Source organism: Dendrobates tinctorius, unplaced genomic scaffold, assembly GCF_039654945.1.
Source record: "Dendrobates tinctorius isolate UK_male_01 unplaced genomic scaffold, ASM3965494v1 ptg000162l, whole genome shotgun sequence".
NCBI classification, from domain to species: Eukaryota; Metazoa; Chordata; class Amphibia; order Anura; family Dendrobatidae; genus Dendrobates; species Dendrobates tinctorius.
In genome coordinates this window covers 14,683,601-14,699,771 of record NW_027361829.1, presented here as the reverse complement: position 1 = coordinate 14,699,771, position 16,171 = coordinate 14,683,601, and the positions used below count along the sequence as shown (strand labels likewise).

The following is a 16,171-nucleotide window of genomic DNA, read 5'->3' as shown; positions in this document are numbered from 1 at the left end:
TTCAGTACTTTTACTATGGAAACAATTAATGGGATAACCCCTTAGGTCATATTTTACAGTGGATCTGACGCCAGATTGTACTATACAAACTTTTGTATATACATTACCATATATAATAGATCTCATCGCCCGTGTAAGGCTGGTGTATTTTTTATTGATTGCATAATCCTTATATTAAAATGGGAATTTTATGTGACGAAATCTCTGTCCAATCATCCAGACTGACAGCTGCAGCTTCTATTGAGCATTGTGAGATCTCAGCAGCAGGAGGACACTGAGGCGCTGTCAGTCAGCCTGTGTGCATGGAGAATGGGTTAAACTCTCATAAAGGATTATACAGCCATTCTGACATGAATTTAGTATTCTTGTCAACATCCTTATCAGGCCTGAGAGATTGGTGAAATCTGGAGACACATATGTGTCAAGCATAAGGTAAGATACCTGGCAGTAAGCTTTAGCTGTTGAGCTCACAGGTATGAAGAGGACAAAGGAGTCATTTTATGACAATTTTCCTGCGTTTTCTGCACTTCTTAGATGCTGGTTTGCATGACAAGTACATGACAAGATTTCCACGTACAAGGTGCAGAAACAGAACTTTTGGCGGCAGGGATAGGGCTCCCAGGATGGATGCTCATCTGTGTGTTGGAAACGCGCGTTGACATCTGAAATGCCGAGTGTCCGGGGTGAGGAGCCAGCCAATCCCTGGCTGGAGGATTAGGGCTGGAGCGGGGTGTGGAGGAGTAGGGGTGTGGGGTGACATGACTGTGTGAGCTTGCCTCAGAGAGCTCATCGGCTGCCCCGGTGCTCGGCATGGAGAGGCGCCTTTCACCTCACGGAGGATTGCGCAGCCTTGTGTAAACGCTGTACGTTGTTATTCTGGGGTTTCTGGGGGAAACATGAGAGGAGTCTATTTTCCCTGCTGCCGCAAGAAAAGTAGCAAAAATCAAGCTGAGAGTGCTCTGCCTCTGCTGGGACAAATTCTCCAAAAGGTAATGCTCCTACTCCACTGTAGTACAGTGCTGCCTGGAGAGGTGGCTGCGCGGTGTATCGGGGGCTCACAGGGTCAGGTGCGGTTCCCGCCCTCACTGGACTAGTGCGGAAGCCAGGTGAAGGTCTGCACGGCTTGCTCTGGGCTGTGTACTGCGCCTGCATGAGGAGAAATGGCGTGTGTCTGCTGTGAGGACACACTCGCCCTCGGAGTCTGCAGGTTACTTGCCTTGGGTCTGGGATTCGCCCCATCATTGCGGCGACCTGTTGTGTTTTCTGGACCGTTATCAAATTCGCTGAAAAATGATCTATTCATCCATATGGACAGCCATACAGATTTCCCATTGAGCTCTATGGGAATTTGTTATTAGGCGGATTTCATATGAAATTTGTGTTGGAATTATTGTGCAAAAAAAATCACTATGTGAACCTGTAGATACAGAATAGACTGCAGGAAAAACCCGCAGGCGGCCAGCACCGTCCGAGCCCCGAAAACGCGAATATTGCCATACACAGGCGCGTTTCTGAAGTTCCTCCTAAATTGTTAGCTGAAACTTCTAGGAGCTGTTTTGTGCAATTATCACACTTACCTGCAAAACAACTTGGCTGGCCGGTACTCCTTATACATAATTATAGAATGTTTTGGAGTAGAGTTTACATGAAACTACCTGTTTGATCGAAGTACTTTGTGCCCATAGGAGCCAGCCTTCCCTGCCGCCTTTAGTGGGACCATTTCCCATAATTAGGTGGATGTAGTGTATTGCCACTCACTAGATTCTGTATTTTCCTTCAGATATAAGCAGGACTTCCAGGTTCTTTGTTGCTTTCTTTAGTTCTTTCCTTGTAAATAGCAATGTTTCATACCCCCAATTTTCACTTTATTTTTTTCTCCAGGGGGTACGCGGTACATTAGCAGAAAGTGATATCTGGGCATTATTTTACATGATTGCGGGGTTTCTGCACACTTCACCTCACACATTATTTGTGTCCTAACAAAACAAGGAAAAAAAATTGAGTTTTCCGAGTTACCTTTTAATGTAATGAAAGCAAGGAATCAGGTTGGCTTCTCATAAAACGTCTGAAAATACAGCATAATAATAATCTCTGTGATCAGTGGATTATTTATGAGACACAATAGCTGAAGTTCTTCACATCCAGTGCTGGATTCGCACAGATTTTTTTCATATTCTGTAAATATAGAGATGACTGATTACTTAGCACACATATTTAGGGATTTATAGTTTTTCACATTTCTATAGCCCTACAGTAAAAATAAGGAACGCTGAAGACATTTTTGTTGTCTTTTGTCTTCCTTATACATGTTTTGGATGCTGTGCAGTGTAAGGCGGCATTCCCATGTACGTGTTTCACCTCAACAGCCTCAAAGGCACGTAAAATGCTGTTTAGTGTAGGGCTGGGGCCCATGGCCAGGAAGGACATCAGAGTCCACACATGGATCTAAAACACAGACATATGACTGTGGCCGTATGTCGGAATGCCTTTTTACATCCACAGGTGTACTGCCATGTTTTTAACCAAATGTGATAAAAATTGAGCTTTAAGGTGTTGTTGAGACACTTTTTTTAATTAAAATACTTCAAATAATGCAATATAAAAAAGTAGAACTACTCATCTATCTGATCCCCTGGTGGTCTCATTCCCATACCCCCGGTTTCCCCTGCTGGTCTCTACTCCCTAATTCTGGAAAGAAAGATGCAGAAGAGCCAGGAGCCCCCAAAATAAACTGCCTTTCTGCATATTATCGTCACTTACAAGTACATCGCTCATTAGTTTTTTTACTTACTGGGTTTGACATCGATAACCACCAAGGATTTGGAGTCAGAGATTTGTATCACGGACTACACACTAACCTCAAGAATAATGTGATCTGTGTATAGTGTGGTGTAGTGACCACTGTGTCCGCTAAGGGGCGCTGTGTGGGTGTCCCAGGAGAGAGGATGAGCGGCAGGATGCTGAATGATCGTTATGTATCCCAAGGTAGATGGCCTTGGGATGGAAGCTGGAATATGTGTGTTGATCAGCAGAGGTACTGTTGAGCTTTCATTACACTGTGTCAGGGAGAGCTTTCCAGGTAGCTGGTGAGACGGTCGATACCAGCTACCTATAAACCCACCTAGGGGCGGTGTCTAGAACGCTATAGTAAAGTGGATATGTGTGAAGGACCTGCGATGAGGTCATAGCCATGTGATCCAGTGGGCGTGGCTGCAGACCATATAAGGTGACCAGGGTAGGTCACATGAGTGAATGCTTGGACTCGGTCCGTATAGAAGGTCTTGTCTGGGCTGACGTGAGACCGAATGAGGAAGATGTGGCTGCCTTCCTATCATCACGTGTGGACACTGTGTTTAATGGCTGCAAGTGCCTGAGAGTTCCCAGGGGAGGGAAGCAACCATGAGGTAACCCGGCCACAGGGTGAGATAACTGTGAGGCTAGAGAGCCTGCGTATTGGACATTACATAACCTGTGTGACTACAGGGTTAACGGTGTGGAGCTCTGTCATGGACGCTATGCTGACCTGATATGAACTTTCTGTTGCTGTTCATGGTTTATAAACCGCGTGGACTGTTGGAGTTATATGAGAAACCCGTGCCGGACCTGGTTATTTGGCTGCCTAGCGAGTATCCCTTACCTGAATGACAAGCGCTACCTTACAATAGGGTGGGCTGTTACTGCAGACTTCCACTGGAGAATATTCGAGAGCTCACATAACTAATAACAATTTTACTTCGTAAGATATGGGCTTTTGCTATGACAAGATCCAAAGCTAGATTTCCACTTTTGTCTGCATTGGGAGGCTCCACATCAAGGACTGTCACCATTAGGGTATGTTTCCACGTGGCGCATTTGCTGCGGATTGGACGCTGCGTACAGCCGCAGCGTCCAGATGTTACAGCATAACGGAGGGGAGTTTATGAAATCTCCACTATAGATGCGTTCAAAGACGCAGGTGGCAGACCTGCGTATACGTACATGCGGCACATCTTTATAGACCGCAACATGTTTATTTATCTTGTGGAGACGCACAGTCTCCGCAAGATAAATTACACAGTCTATGTATAGGATGCGGTGATTACGCATGGTTCAATGAACACATGCGGAATCACCGCACGTACAAATGCCGGCAGCGCTTTGGACAAAGCTGCATCCAAAGCGCTACCGTTACGGACTGTGGAAACATACCCTTACTGGAAAACGAGAGGAGCACACTGCATTATTGTATGCAATAGGAAAAGACAGCCAGCCAAGCGAAAACCAAAGGGACCCCTATTATTCATAGGGTCCGCATGGCACTTATTGGGCACCTCACAGAAGCAAAGTGTCATCCTAGCCCAAGAGAGTTCTTGTTGTGTCCTTTGGGTGTTAGAAAAGGAAAGAAAACTAAAATCAAGCATTACTTGTATGAATCTGATATCCATGCTCTAATCACATCCACAAATTTGGCATCCTAAATATATTAAAGGAGGAAGTACCTGCAATTAGGGGGAATCTGTTGCCAGGTCTTTGCTACCCCATTTGAGAACTGCATGATATAGGGGTAGAGACTCTGATTCCAGTGAAGTATCACGTCTGCTTGGTTTCATTTTGTTAAAGTTCCTGTTTTATCTGCTACAGATCTACCAGTTCGTTGAATGCTGAATTCAATATAACCTTGACCACGCAGCTGATTGGCAGAGTTCTGTAATAATATCCCAATATATCAAAACTACAGCAAGCAGCCCAGCAAGTGACACATTGCTGGAATCAAGGTCTCTGTTTCTACATTATGCGATAAGGTTAGATGGCAAAAAGCTGTTGACAAATTCCCTTTAAAGACATTAAAAAAACATTTTATCCTTATGTCTGACAGGAGCCTCTAGTTTCTATATTTCCATACAAAGTTTAGCACCCCAGTCTCTTAAGATTTTGGGGTTTCAGTGGTTGAATGTCTATACTAATCAGTCCTTCATATCAGAAATCAGCTGTGAACATCAGTACTACAGATGTCTGCTGTTCTGAGGCTGCCATACTAGGGTGTCTAATTCTTCACCAGGTTTTATGACGATTTGGAAAGGCTTAACGTGAAGCAGCTAGACCCCACTACAAAATCTGTAATAGGACCTCCACATGCCATGTGCCACTTACAATACTTATGTCTTCTAATATAATAGAAATGCCTTTGGGCCCACTCAGGCACAAGGATATATTACTGCGCCTGCTCTTGCACCCCCTCTAGCTTTGCCCCTAATCATTTGCTTTGTGTGAGTAAATGCAATATCACATATTATTGCAAAGTTGACAAAATATCCTTAAAGGGAATCTGTCACCCCGGGTAAGTATAATATAACTTGTTTTTCTTATCTTTCAGGTTACATTGGGGGCTTACCTACAGCATTACAGAATACTGTAGATAAGCCCCTGATGGCGGTGGCTGCAGATCATATAGCAAAAATGGGGTGACAGATTCCCTTTAATTACCTCTATTTGTAGTTCAGATCATTTAATCATGTAGTCCAAATCTACACATTTTAATGTGGCAGCCAATATATATGAGTAATATAGTCCAGCTCACATGATTTGCATCTTGGCGTGTTCGGAGCTTGGAAACACTGTGTCAAGGGGTAGGATAAGCGAAATGAGGGAAATCCAGCTCCACGGGGAGTGAATGTTTTATTCACACAAAATGCTTCAAGGACATACCAAGTCAGCAGTACAGCTCATGGAACGCGAGGCAGCGACGCATTTCAGAGGTCTTCGAACCCTTAATCATGAAGTTGACAAAATATCCTTAAATATCTCTAATTGTAGTTCAGTCTACTCATTTTAATGGGGCAGCCAATAAATGTGCCAGCTGAAGCTTGTATTACGGTTTACACTGTGTTCATATATTGGCAGGAAAGTTTGGACTGTAAATGTTGCACCAGAAATCTTTCGACATAACTAAAAATATTCAGAATTGTTCATTGGGTATTTCTGAGAGTTGCTTGGGTGTATTTGGAATAGGCAAAATCAGTCTTGACTTTCCAAATAGGAATGTTGGCCAACGAGCATCAAACAAGTACTTAGCCATGATCTTCGGGAACTATAGCCAGACACGTGATGATGATGGCAGGGCTTGCAGAATGGTCGGAATTGTATTTCATATTGAATAAGTCATATTTTCAGGATAAAATACAATCCAGATTATGTCTGCCTACTGTAAATTATCTCAAGTAACATTTTATTTGCCATCTGAAATAATACTCATTTTACTTTATTACATTTATCTTTCGTAAAAATAGTCTAATAATTAAAATGTAACCAAAGGCAGAAAATAATTGCCAAAAACTGACCTAAATAGTTTCGACAAACCATCCCATTCAGAAAGTAAATGAAATCACAGCTGGCATCTCAGGGGTTCGGCCAGAACTCGGTGTGCTTGAGAGATAGAACAAAGCTGTACTCCAGCATCTCACATTCATGTCAGCTCTCCAGCCACATCAGGGAGCACAGAGCTGCATTTTGTCTGTTTATGTCTGCTAAGATTTCAGCAAGGATCATTTAGGATTTTCATTCAAAACAAGTCTTTGGCATCTCCTCTCCGGGGGATTCTTACTGCGTTTCAAATGTGATGCCAATTAAGGCCATAAAGCGAGGACACAATGGCTGGATTCCTTTAAAGAAGGCGCACTGGTAATCACAAATGTGTCACTTTACTTAAGGTATAGGCTTTCAAGATAAACAATGTAGGTGCTTAAAAGCAAATAACATAACTCAATACTTTATTAATGACTATCTTCTCCTTGGTGTATTTATCTAATATTATAATGCTTTATTATTATTTTCCTAATAGTTTTTGTAATTAAAAAATAAATATGAGTAATTCTGCCATATACGATACTTTATATTCTAACTTTCATCTACTGCATTTATAAATCTGTGTTCACATCTGTTTTTTCATGTTTTTTTATGCCTGAGCAGATCACATGTGACATTTTTCTGCACATTGTGCACTGATCTAAAATCCAGAGACATGTCCAGTGTGACAGCTGATGCCACAGTATGGTACTGTAGGTAAAATTTTTGTCATGGTTTGGACAGTGTTCTTGCCCTGCACTCACAGGGTTAAGTGTACGTGGCCTCTTTCTGGATCTGCGAGTGGTATTTATACTCACTCTTTACCAGGGTTCTCTGTCAGCTATACTGTTGTTCTGATTGTGTCTGACCCCCCTGGTGTGCGTGTGCACTGCATTGCTTGTTTGCTTCCCGTGTATGACCCAGTCTGTCCCCTCACTCTTTTCCGGTTCTGACCTCCTGGCTTGGCTATCGTTACTCCGTTACAGTTTGTCCCTATTGTACCGTCTATTGCCCGTTCTGGTTTTCTGATCTATTGCTACGTCCTGACTATCCATTCTGCCTAACCCTTTGGTACTGTCGTGCTATCTTGTGCTTTGTCCCTGGCTTGATCTGGTTTCTGTCTCTGTCTATGCCCCTTTGTAACATTGTCCTGTAGTTACCTTTCTAGGAGTTTTCCTCAGCTCCTAGCTCTCTGGAGTTTAGACCACGCCCTCAGCAGTCACATGCTTCAGGTCCTGTGAGCCTGGAGCATGCATCGTCACCACTGCTGCCCCATTCCACAGGTATCTTTGTGCACAGTTTTGTACTCAGGACACGCGTACTGGCTCAGTGAGCAGGTGCAGTGCCGTGTTCCTGACAGTTTTATTATCAGCACTTATTACTATGCTGGGAGGATATAGGAGTCTGAGATATATGAAAATGGGGCTTAAATAGAACCAGTACATTTCTAGTTGATGGGAGAAGCCATTTCTGACCATTGGGCCACTGATTGGCTGCAGCGGTCACGTGCTGGTCACAGGTCAACAAAGTGAGGGAGCGCTGCTGAAGAGTCAGGCCTTGATTCAGGGAAAGAATAGAAGAATACTGTTTAAATAGGACAGCATGTTGGCTCAGTGGTTAGCACTGTTGCTTTGGGTCCTGGGTTAAAATTCCACCAAACAGTTTGTACGTTCTCCCATGATTTGTGTGGGTTTCATTCCACACTCCAAAGACATATTGTGAGCCCCAATGGGGACAGTGATGATGATGTTTGTTGTAGAATAGGATGGTGCTATATAAGCAAAATATACTAAACACATTATTTTAGAACATATGCATATACACATAATATTGAAAGCGTAGCTCAGCCCTGTACCACTGTCTAATAGGGAACGTCTATATCGGACGATCTCATAAGTAGATATTTTACCTGTAATGTAATGATTTACTATTTAGTCTAACAACTAGAACAATGATTCCTGGTGGAACAGGCCAGATTAACCCCGGGTATATTCTGGGCGGGGGGTTAAAGTGGCCTTGGCCAGTTTATACCCGTCTGGGACAGAATATACCCCGGGTATATTATGGCCTAGCCCAAACTATACCCCGGGGTATAAATTGGCCTAGGCCAGATTATACCCCTCCGGGTCAGAATATACCCCAGCTGCTGTAGATCAGATTTTTCACGCTTTTGAGAACCATCAGAAATGGGGCCCCAGGCAGCGCACAGTGCCCCAGACAGCACACGGGTGCCCCAGACATTGCACATTGCACAGAGGCCCCAGACATCGCACAGGATTGAGTGATATACTCCAGAACGGGGCTCCAGACAGCGCACAGGGGGTCCCAAACAGAGCACAGGGGGCAGAAACAGCGCACAGGGCCCTGTGTGCTACCTGGGGCCCTGTGCGCTGCCTGGGGCACCTCGTGTGCTGTCTGGGGCAAAAGCGTGAAAAATCTGATCTACAGCAGCTGGGGTATATTCTGACCCCGGAGGGGTATAATCTGGCCTAGGCCACATTAACCCCGGGTATATTCAGGGCGGGGGGGTTAATCTGGCCTGTTACACCGGAATTGTAGCCAAGTTACAAAACAAGTGCAGACTTGTAATAACGCACAATAAAAGGTTCTAGAGATGACACTATCACCCGCTATATCACTAGCTGTAAGATATGTCATACATCAGCTGGCTAGAAAGTAATAGTGGAAAAAATAAGTGAAAGGTTTTAGGTGACGCTGCAGTCTAACCCGTTTTATTACAACAGTTCTAGATATACTGTAAAGCATTCAACTGACTAAACCCCCCCATAACTACTGACTAAACCCCCTAGTGAAAACTGAAGCAAATAAAGTGGCTACATCACATGTTGGCATATTACATTTTGCAGCGCCCATGATAACCCAAAGTCACTGGCTTTAGTTTCGGTCATGCAGATGTTTTCTCATTGAAGTAAAATTGAAACAAAATCTCCAGACTGATTTTGAGCTATAATCGAATTTGGGCTTCATGCACCCTGCAGCATGGCACTTAGCAGCCATGGGCTTGTGCTGTTGTATGAAGGGCCATGCAATGTGGCATTGTCTCTTTAATATGGAACTACAATGTCATCTTTATTCTTGTTATTATTCGCATGTTATTCAATAGGGAAAAAAGAGACCACATCAGAGAGAAGTTCTTCACCTTTTTCCGATCTCTATAATTGTACACTGTATATAGTTCTTTTATACAGCAAAGGATTATGAGTAGGGATGAAATGGAGTAACAAAGAACTATGTGGTGCATTCATCCACTAGAACTGAGACCTTTTGTAACAGGTGGTGGAGCTTTTTTGGCAGATCTTTCTTTTGTGTCGATGTTGTTACTATCTATCCTGTTTCATTTTTCCCAGAAGATTTCCCTATAATAGTCTTTACAAAGTGTGATGCTGCTCTTCACAAAATGAGACGATTCCCATAAGGCAATGGGAAATGAGTCCGTGGCCTGCTATATATTTGAGTGTGGAAGCAATATGTATTACTGTACCTATTGGACTCTTAGCATCTCCACAAGAGAAATTGACACCCTGCGGTCTGGAAAGATGCGCCACATGTCAGTCTCCATGGGTAATCTGTTGGGTCTGTAAGCGCATAGTGGACATGTGATTTCTAGAAATCCCATCCACTATGCTGTCACAGCTGGCCGCTGTGTGTTTGACGCTGTATAAATGTGCAGCATCAAACCCACAGCAATTACTGATCATGGGCACATACCCTAAAGGGCATATGGACATCACTGAGGTGGGGTCTCCACTCAGGCTAATTTGGAGAGCCACTAATAAAAAAAAATTACAATTTTAGTACACTTCACATTGTACATATAGTCATGGCCAAAAGTGATCGCACCCTTGAAATTGTTCCAGAAAATTAAGTATTTCTCCCAGAAAATTATTGCAATTACACATGCTGTTATACACATGTGTATTTCCTTTGTGTGTATTGGAACAACACAAAAAAAAAACAGAGAAGAAAAGGCAACTAGGTCATAATTTCACACAAAACCCCAAAAATGGACCAGACAAAATTGTTGGCACCTTTTAAAAATTGTTGGTAAACAACTTTGTTTCAAGCTTGTGATGCTCATTCAAAATCACTTGTGGCAAGTAACAGGTTCGAGAAATATGAAAATTACACCTGAAACCAGATAAAAAGGGGAGAAGTCAACTCAATCTTTGCATTGTGTGTCTGTGTGTGGCACACTAAGCATGGAGAACAGAAAAGGGAAGAGAGAACTGTCTGAGGACTTGAGAACCAAAATTGTGGTAAAATATCAAAATACTCAACGTTACAAGTCCATCTCCAGAGATCTTGAGGTTTCTTTGTCCACGGTGCAAAACATAATCAAGAAGTTTACAACACATGGCACAGTAGCTAATCTCCCTGGACGTGAACAGCAGAGAAAAATTGTTAGGTTGCAACACAGGATAGTCCAAGTGGTGGCTAAGTAGCTCCAATCAGGTTTCAAAGAAATTCAAATTCATTGCACTGACAATGATGCTCAGGGTGCATTAGTATCAGTGCAAATTATCCGTCGACATTTGAATTAAATGAAACGCTTTGGCATTAGACCCAAGAGGACCCCAATGCTGAAACCGAGACATGAAAAAGCTATACTGCAGTTTGCCAAAATGTATGCAAGTCAAAATCCTTATGGGAAATCATCTTGTGGATGCATGAGACCAAGTTAGAGCTTTTTGGTAGATGACATCATTCTACTGCTTACCAAAAATATAATGAGATACAAAGAAAAGAACACAGTACATACAGTCAAATATGGTGGAGGTTCAATTATGTTTTGGGGTTCTTTTACTGCATCTGTCACTGAGCACCTTGACAAGGCATCATGAAATCTGAAGATTAACAATGGAATTTGGGTCGCAGTGTAGTTAGTGTCCAGTGTCAAAAAGTTTGGCTTGGATCCTAGGTCATGGGTCTTCCAGCAGGACAATAACCTCAAACATACTTCATGAAGCAACCAGAAATGGATGGAAGCAAAGTGCTGGAGAGTTCTGAAGTGGCCAGCAATGAGTCCGGATCTAACTCCCATTGGACACCTGTGAGGAGAGCTTAAAAATGCTGTTGGAAGAAGGCACCTTCAAATATGAGAGACCTGGAGCAGTTTGCAAAAGAAGAGTGGTCCAAAATTCCAGTTGAGAGATGTAAGAAGCTTGTTGACAGCTATAGGAAGCTATTGATTGCAGTTATTTAAATAAATAAATAAATAAATTTATTCCAAAGGGTGTGCAACCAAATGTTAAGTTGAGAGTGCCAGTAATTTTGTCTGGCCCATTTTTGTTTGTTTTTTTAAATGACCAATTTGCCTTTTTTTCTCAGTTTTTTTTTGTCGTGCTCCAACACACACAAAGGAAATATACATGTATAACAAAACATGTAATTGCAAATACTTCATTTTCTGAAACAATTTCAAGGGTGCCAATTTTGAACACTTTCCACCATGACTGTAGACAGGCTTTTCTAAATGGCCACCATGAATCACAGCATGAATGGTCATCTACATCTTTCCACAGTAAAATCCACTGCTGGGGGTCTGGGAGATAGGCCAGCAGCAATCAACTGATCACTGTAGCAGCACTGTAGATAATCTATTTATAGAAACAGTTTGAAATGAAACAAATCTTGTATCGCAGTCTCACTGAAGCTATGTTACGTCATGCCAAATATTTTTTAAACAAATATTTAGTTTTATTTTACTGTTTTACTTTCATGATATTGGGAAAATGCTGCAGTATTGCACTCTATGAATCTAGCCTGTCATTTATATCAATTTTTTTGTGCAATAGTATTGCATTAACCACCCAAACTACAATATGATAATAAAAATGCACACCGAGTATAATAATGTTGCTGGGTACAATGAAAGCAGAGAAAATGAAATGATCTAGCATGGTAGCTCATTGATTAACACTGTGGTCTTTGGGATCTTGGGTTTAAATCCAACCAAGGACACCAGCTGCATTAAGTGCTTTGCTTACTCTCTCCCTATGTTCCTTGAATTATGGGTTTATTGACTTTTTTTAATATTTACAATGTTGGATCCATTATTGATTTATTTAACCAGGGAATATTAACAAATGCTTCCAATATTTATGCTTCCATATCAATTGCTCATCCATACAGCAAGCAATAAGAATAATTGGCATAATGCCTGAAAGGATAACCCACAATCAGAAGAAACGGAGAGGTAGCTGGTAATAAACAGGAATTTTACTTTCATTGAAGATCATTTTTTTCTGACAGAGAAAATTTAGCTTTTCACAGCACTGAGTAAGGGTACCGTTACACTTAGCGATGCACCAGCGATCCCGACAATGATATGGATCGCTGGTGCACCGCTAAGTGGTCGCTAGTGAGCTGCCACACAGGCAGATCTCACCAGCGACATTGCAGGGGTCGGGGGTCGCTACTGTCAGACGCGGCAATCCTGACGTCCTCCCGCCCGCGTCCACGCGTCGCCACAGGAAGCCCAGCAGGAAGCGCCCGACGAGAAATGATCCAGGACGTTCTTGCGCGACCAGCGATGAGCAGCGGGGGAGCCGGTCGGAGGTAAGTATCAGACATAGCGATATCGCTAGCAATATCGCTGCTACGTCACAAAATCGGTGATGTTACAGTGATATTGCTAGCGATATCGCAATGTGTAACGGGCCCTTAACCCACAGACATTCCTGTAGTGACGCCCATTACCAATGGTGATCTAGGGACAAATGTAATAATCTTGTTGTTCAGCTGAAATCACGCAGAATGGACATAAAGTGCACTAGACATGTATAAATGGAGGATGGCAGAGAACATGGAGAAAAAATAACATAACAAGCTAAGCAAAAAATTCTGAGGCATTATTAACACAAAAGATGAATGATCTTTATTCTGACCTCTTTAGCATTCTAAGTAGCAGAAAGGATTTCATGCAGAACATGAGGAAAGGTCATCAATCTCTATGAGCAGCCAGAGGACTATAAACATGGACATCTGGGCCAACCTAGAGAAGATGCAGGTTGTACAATAAGCCTGATGGTGCAATAACCTGAGCCTTCTGGATAAGCCTCCAAACATCCACATTTGTAACTCAGTTTATGCTTTAAAGCTCTGAAAGGAACCAGTCACCATGAAAATACAGTCCAATCTGTTATAGAGCAGGGGGAGATCAGCAGAATGATGTATAATTTTGTGAGAAAAATATTTAGGATTGAGAGTCCTCAGTAGTTGATACCTTTTAATGGCTAACTGAAAAGATGGTAACAAAATGTTATTTTGTGAGAAGATTCAGTATAAGGGCACAGTCAGACGGCCATATTACACGGACGACGATCGCATTGCAGTGCACGGACTGGACGAAGACTCCTGACCAGACTCTGCGTGAGAGCATGTAAATTTCACGGTCAGGAGAGCAGCCAACCTTTCCGAGAATTGCGATACGATAGTCGTTCGTGTTATACGGCCGTCTGACTGAGCCCTAACCTGTGTTTTAGTAATTTTAACCTCTGCTGTTTATGGGATTTTCAGTCCAGTGAATGGTGCCATCAGTGACTGACAGCTTTCTTTGTAGAAATGTGCATAGAAAAATAGCTCTCAGTCACTGATAGGACCAAGTAGAATTTTTTTGTTGTTTCTTAAATATGCACTATCAATGAATTTCAACACTACTGGATGGCAACTGCAGGGGTCAAAAGACATCATCACCCATTTTATTCTATTTCAGACTTTAAGGCTATGTACCCAGGTATGCAGAAAATGCCTGACTGAAAACCGGACTCCTTCCCAGAAACCGCCCTTTTTTTCCACGCGTTTTCCGTGCTTTTTTATGCGCGTTTTTAATGCTTTTTTCGGAGCGTCCCCTTTCTCATAGAAAATAGTTAGAAATGTGGATTTTTCTGGGAAATTAATGAGCATGCTGCGTTTTTTACCGCAATGCGTTTTTTCGCCGAAAAAAACGCATCAAAATGCACAAAAAGTGCAGAATTCATTAAAATGAATGGGATGCTTCTTTAAAGCGCTGTTGCCAGTGAAAATGCTTAAAAAACGCAAAAAAAAAAACGCTTACGTGGGTACACAGCCTAAATGTCAGTCTTAGGGTATGTGCACACATAGTTTTTTGTCTCTGCGGATTTTTAGAGAAAACTGCAGGGAATCCGCAGGACAAAGTGCTGCGGTTTTTCTGCGGTTTATCTGCGTTTTTTCTGCGGTTTTGCCCTGCGGTTTTACACCTCATAATGGATGAGGTGTAAAACTGCAGCGCTTCTGCACCAAACAATTGACATGCTGCGTTTTGAAAACCGCAGCAAAACCGCTCGGAAAAAAACGCAGCATGTGCACAGCTTTTTTTTATTTCCATAGGAAATAAAGGTACTGTACAATGCAGCAGAATCTGCTGTGTTTCTGCAGAGCCAAAAACGCTGCGGAAACGCAGCAGAAACCGCAAAGTGTGCACATACCCTTAAAACATAATTTGGTTTAGCAAAAAAGGACGTTCAATACATATCATGGAAAAGATAAAGTCTAATAAATTATCTTTCATTACAATTTAACATGCATAAGATATAAAAAAAAAAAAGTCATTTATTTTATGCATTATGTTAAATTTTAATGCAGTCTAAATATGTAATGTTGTGAATTGTGGTGGAAGTTCCACGACTTCTCCTCATTTATTGAATGTTTACTGATGGTCATTGGCAACACTGGCTTCCACATACTGGATACATAAAACCAATGTAAGATGACAAGAGGTGAGCTGTAAATGGTCCTATAAAAGATTAATAGCTGCTGAGTAAAAAACAGACCGCACACGGTTAAGAAGTGAGATAAAAATCATACCACTTTTCTGGATGAGAATGGGAGTGATTTTTTTATATGCCCGTGTGCTTACATTGAGAACAGTGATGACATCTGCTTTATGTTATAGTCCATGATATATTAAACAGTGTCGTCCCCTCTCCGCACAGCAAATCCCATGTAAGTCTGGACCAGAAGGGAACCAGCGACACAGCAGAGCGGATAGTCTGCTGCTCAGTTATCCCTGTGGGATAAATTAGATTGTAGTTTTTGGCCTTAAAGGATAAAGAAATATTAATTATATATTATTTATTTATTTTTTTAAATAAAGATCTTTGTAAGTGAACAAAACATTTTTTGAGCCACTTCGCCTCCATAAACCACTTAGGTGCGATGAAGGAATTTAAGAGTAAGGCTAAGTGCACACATACCGGAACTCTCGCAGAAATTACCGCGAGAATTCCGGAATTCCAGTCCGCGGGAAAATCGCATTTTAAATTCCCGCGATTTTCCGGAGGAAAAACTAGCATTTTGCAAGCGTAATTAGCTTGCAAAATGCTAGCGTTCTCCAAGCGATCTGTAGCATCGCTTGGAGAACTGATTGACAGGTTGGTCACACTCGTCAAACATAGTGTTTGATGAGTGTGACCAACTTTTTACTACTGAGGCCGCCTATGCGGCATCAGTAGTAAAAGATAGAATGTAAAAAAAAAAATAAAAAACGGTGTTATTCTCACCCTCCGACGTCCCGCGCATCCGTTCCCAGTAATCCTTTGCGAAAATGCCTGCGATGACGTCAGTTCTCGCGGGATCGCGACGTCTCGCGGTAATTCGCGATGACGTCGCGCGAATGACCGCGAGACTTCGCGATCCCGCGAGAAGGGACGTCATCGCGAGCATTTTCGCAAAGGACTACTGGGAACAAGAGCGTGGAGAGAAGCGGGAAGGCTGTGCGGGACGTCGGAGGGTGAGAATAACAATATTTTTTATTTTAAATTCTATTTTTTACAGGGATATGGTACCCAAAGCCCGGAGGACAGTCTTC

At 42.3% G+C, this 16,171-nt stretch overlaps 1 protein-coding gene across 1 annotated transcript in view; it reads left to right on the top strand.

Annotated features, from left to right (window-relative positions):
- The first annotated feature begins 768 nt into the window (after positions 1–768).
- Positions 769–16,171, top strand: part of TNS3 (tensin 3) — a 557,580-nt gene continuing 542,177 nt past the window's right edge. Inside the window, exon 1 of the mRNA XM_073549862.1 lies at positions 769–989. Within this exon, the coding sequence (XP_073405963.1) occupies positions 897–989 (93 nt within the window). The 5' untranslated portion in view covers positions 769–896. The remainder of the gene's footprint in view (positions 990–16,171) is intronic.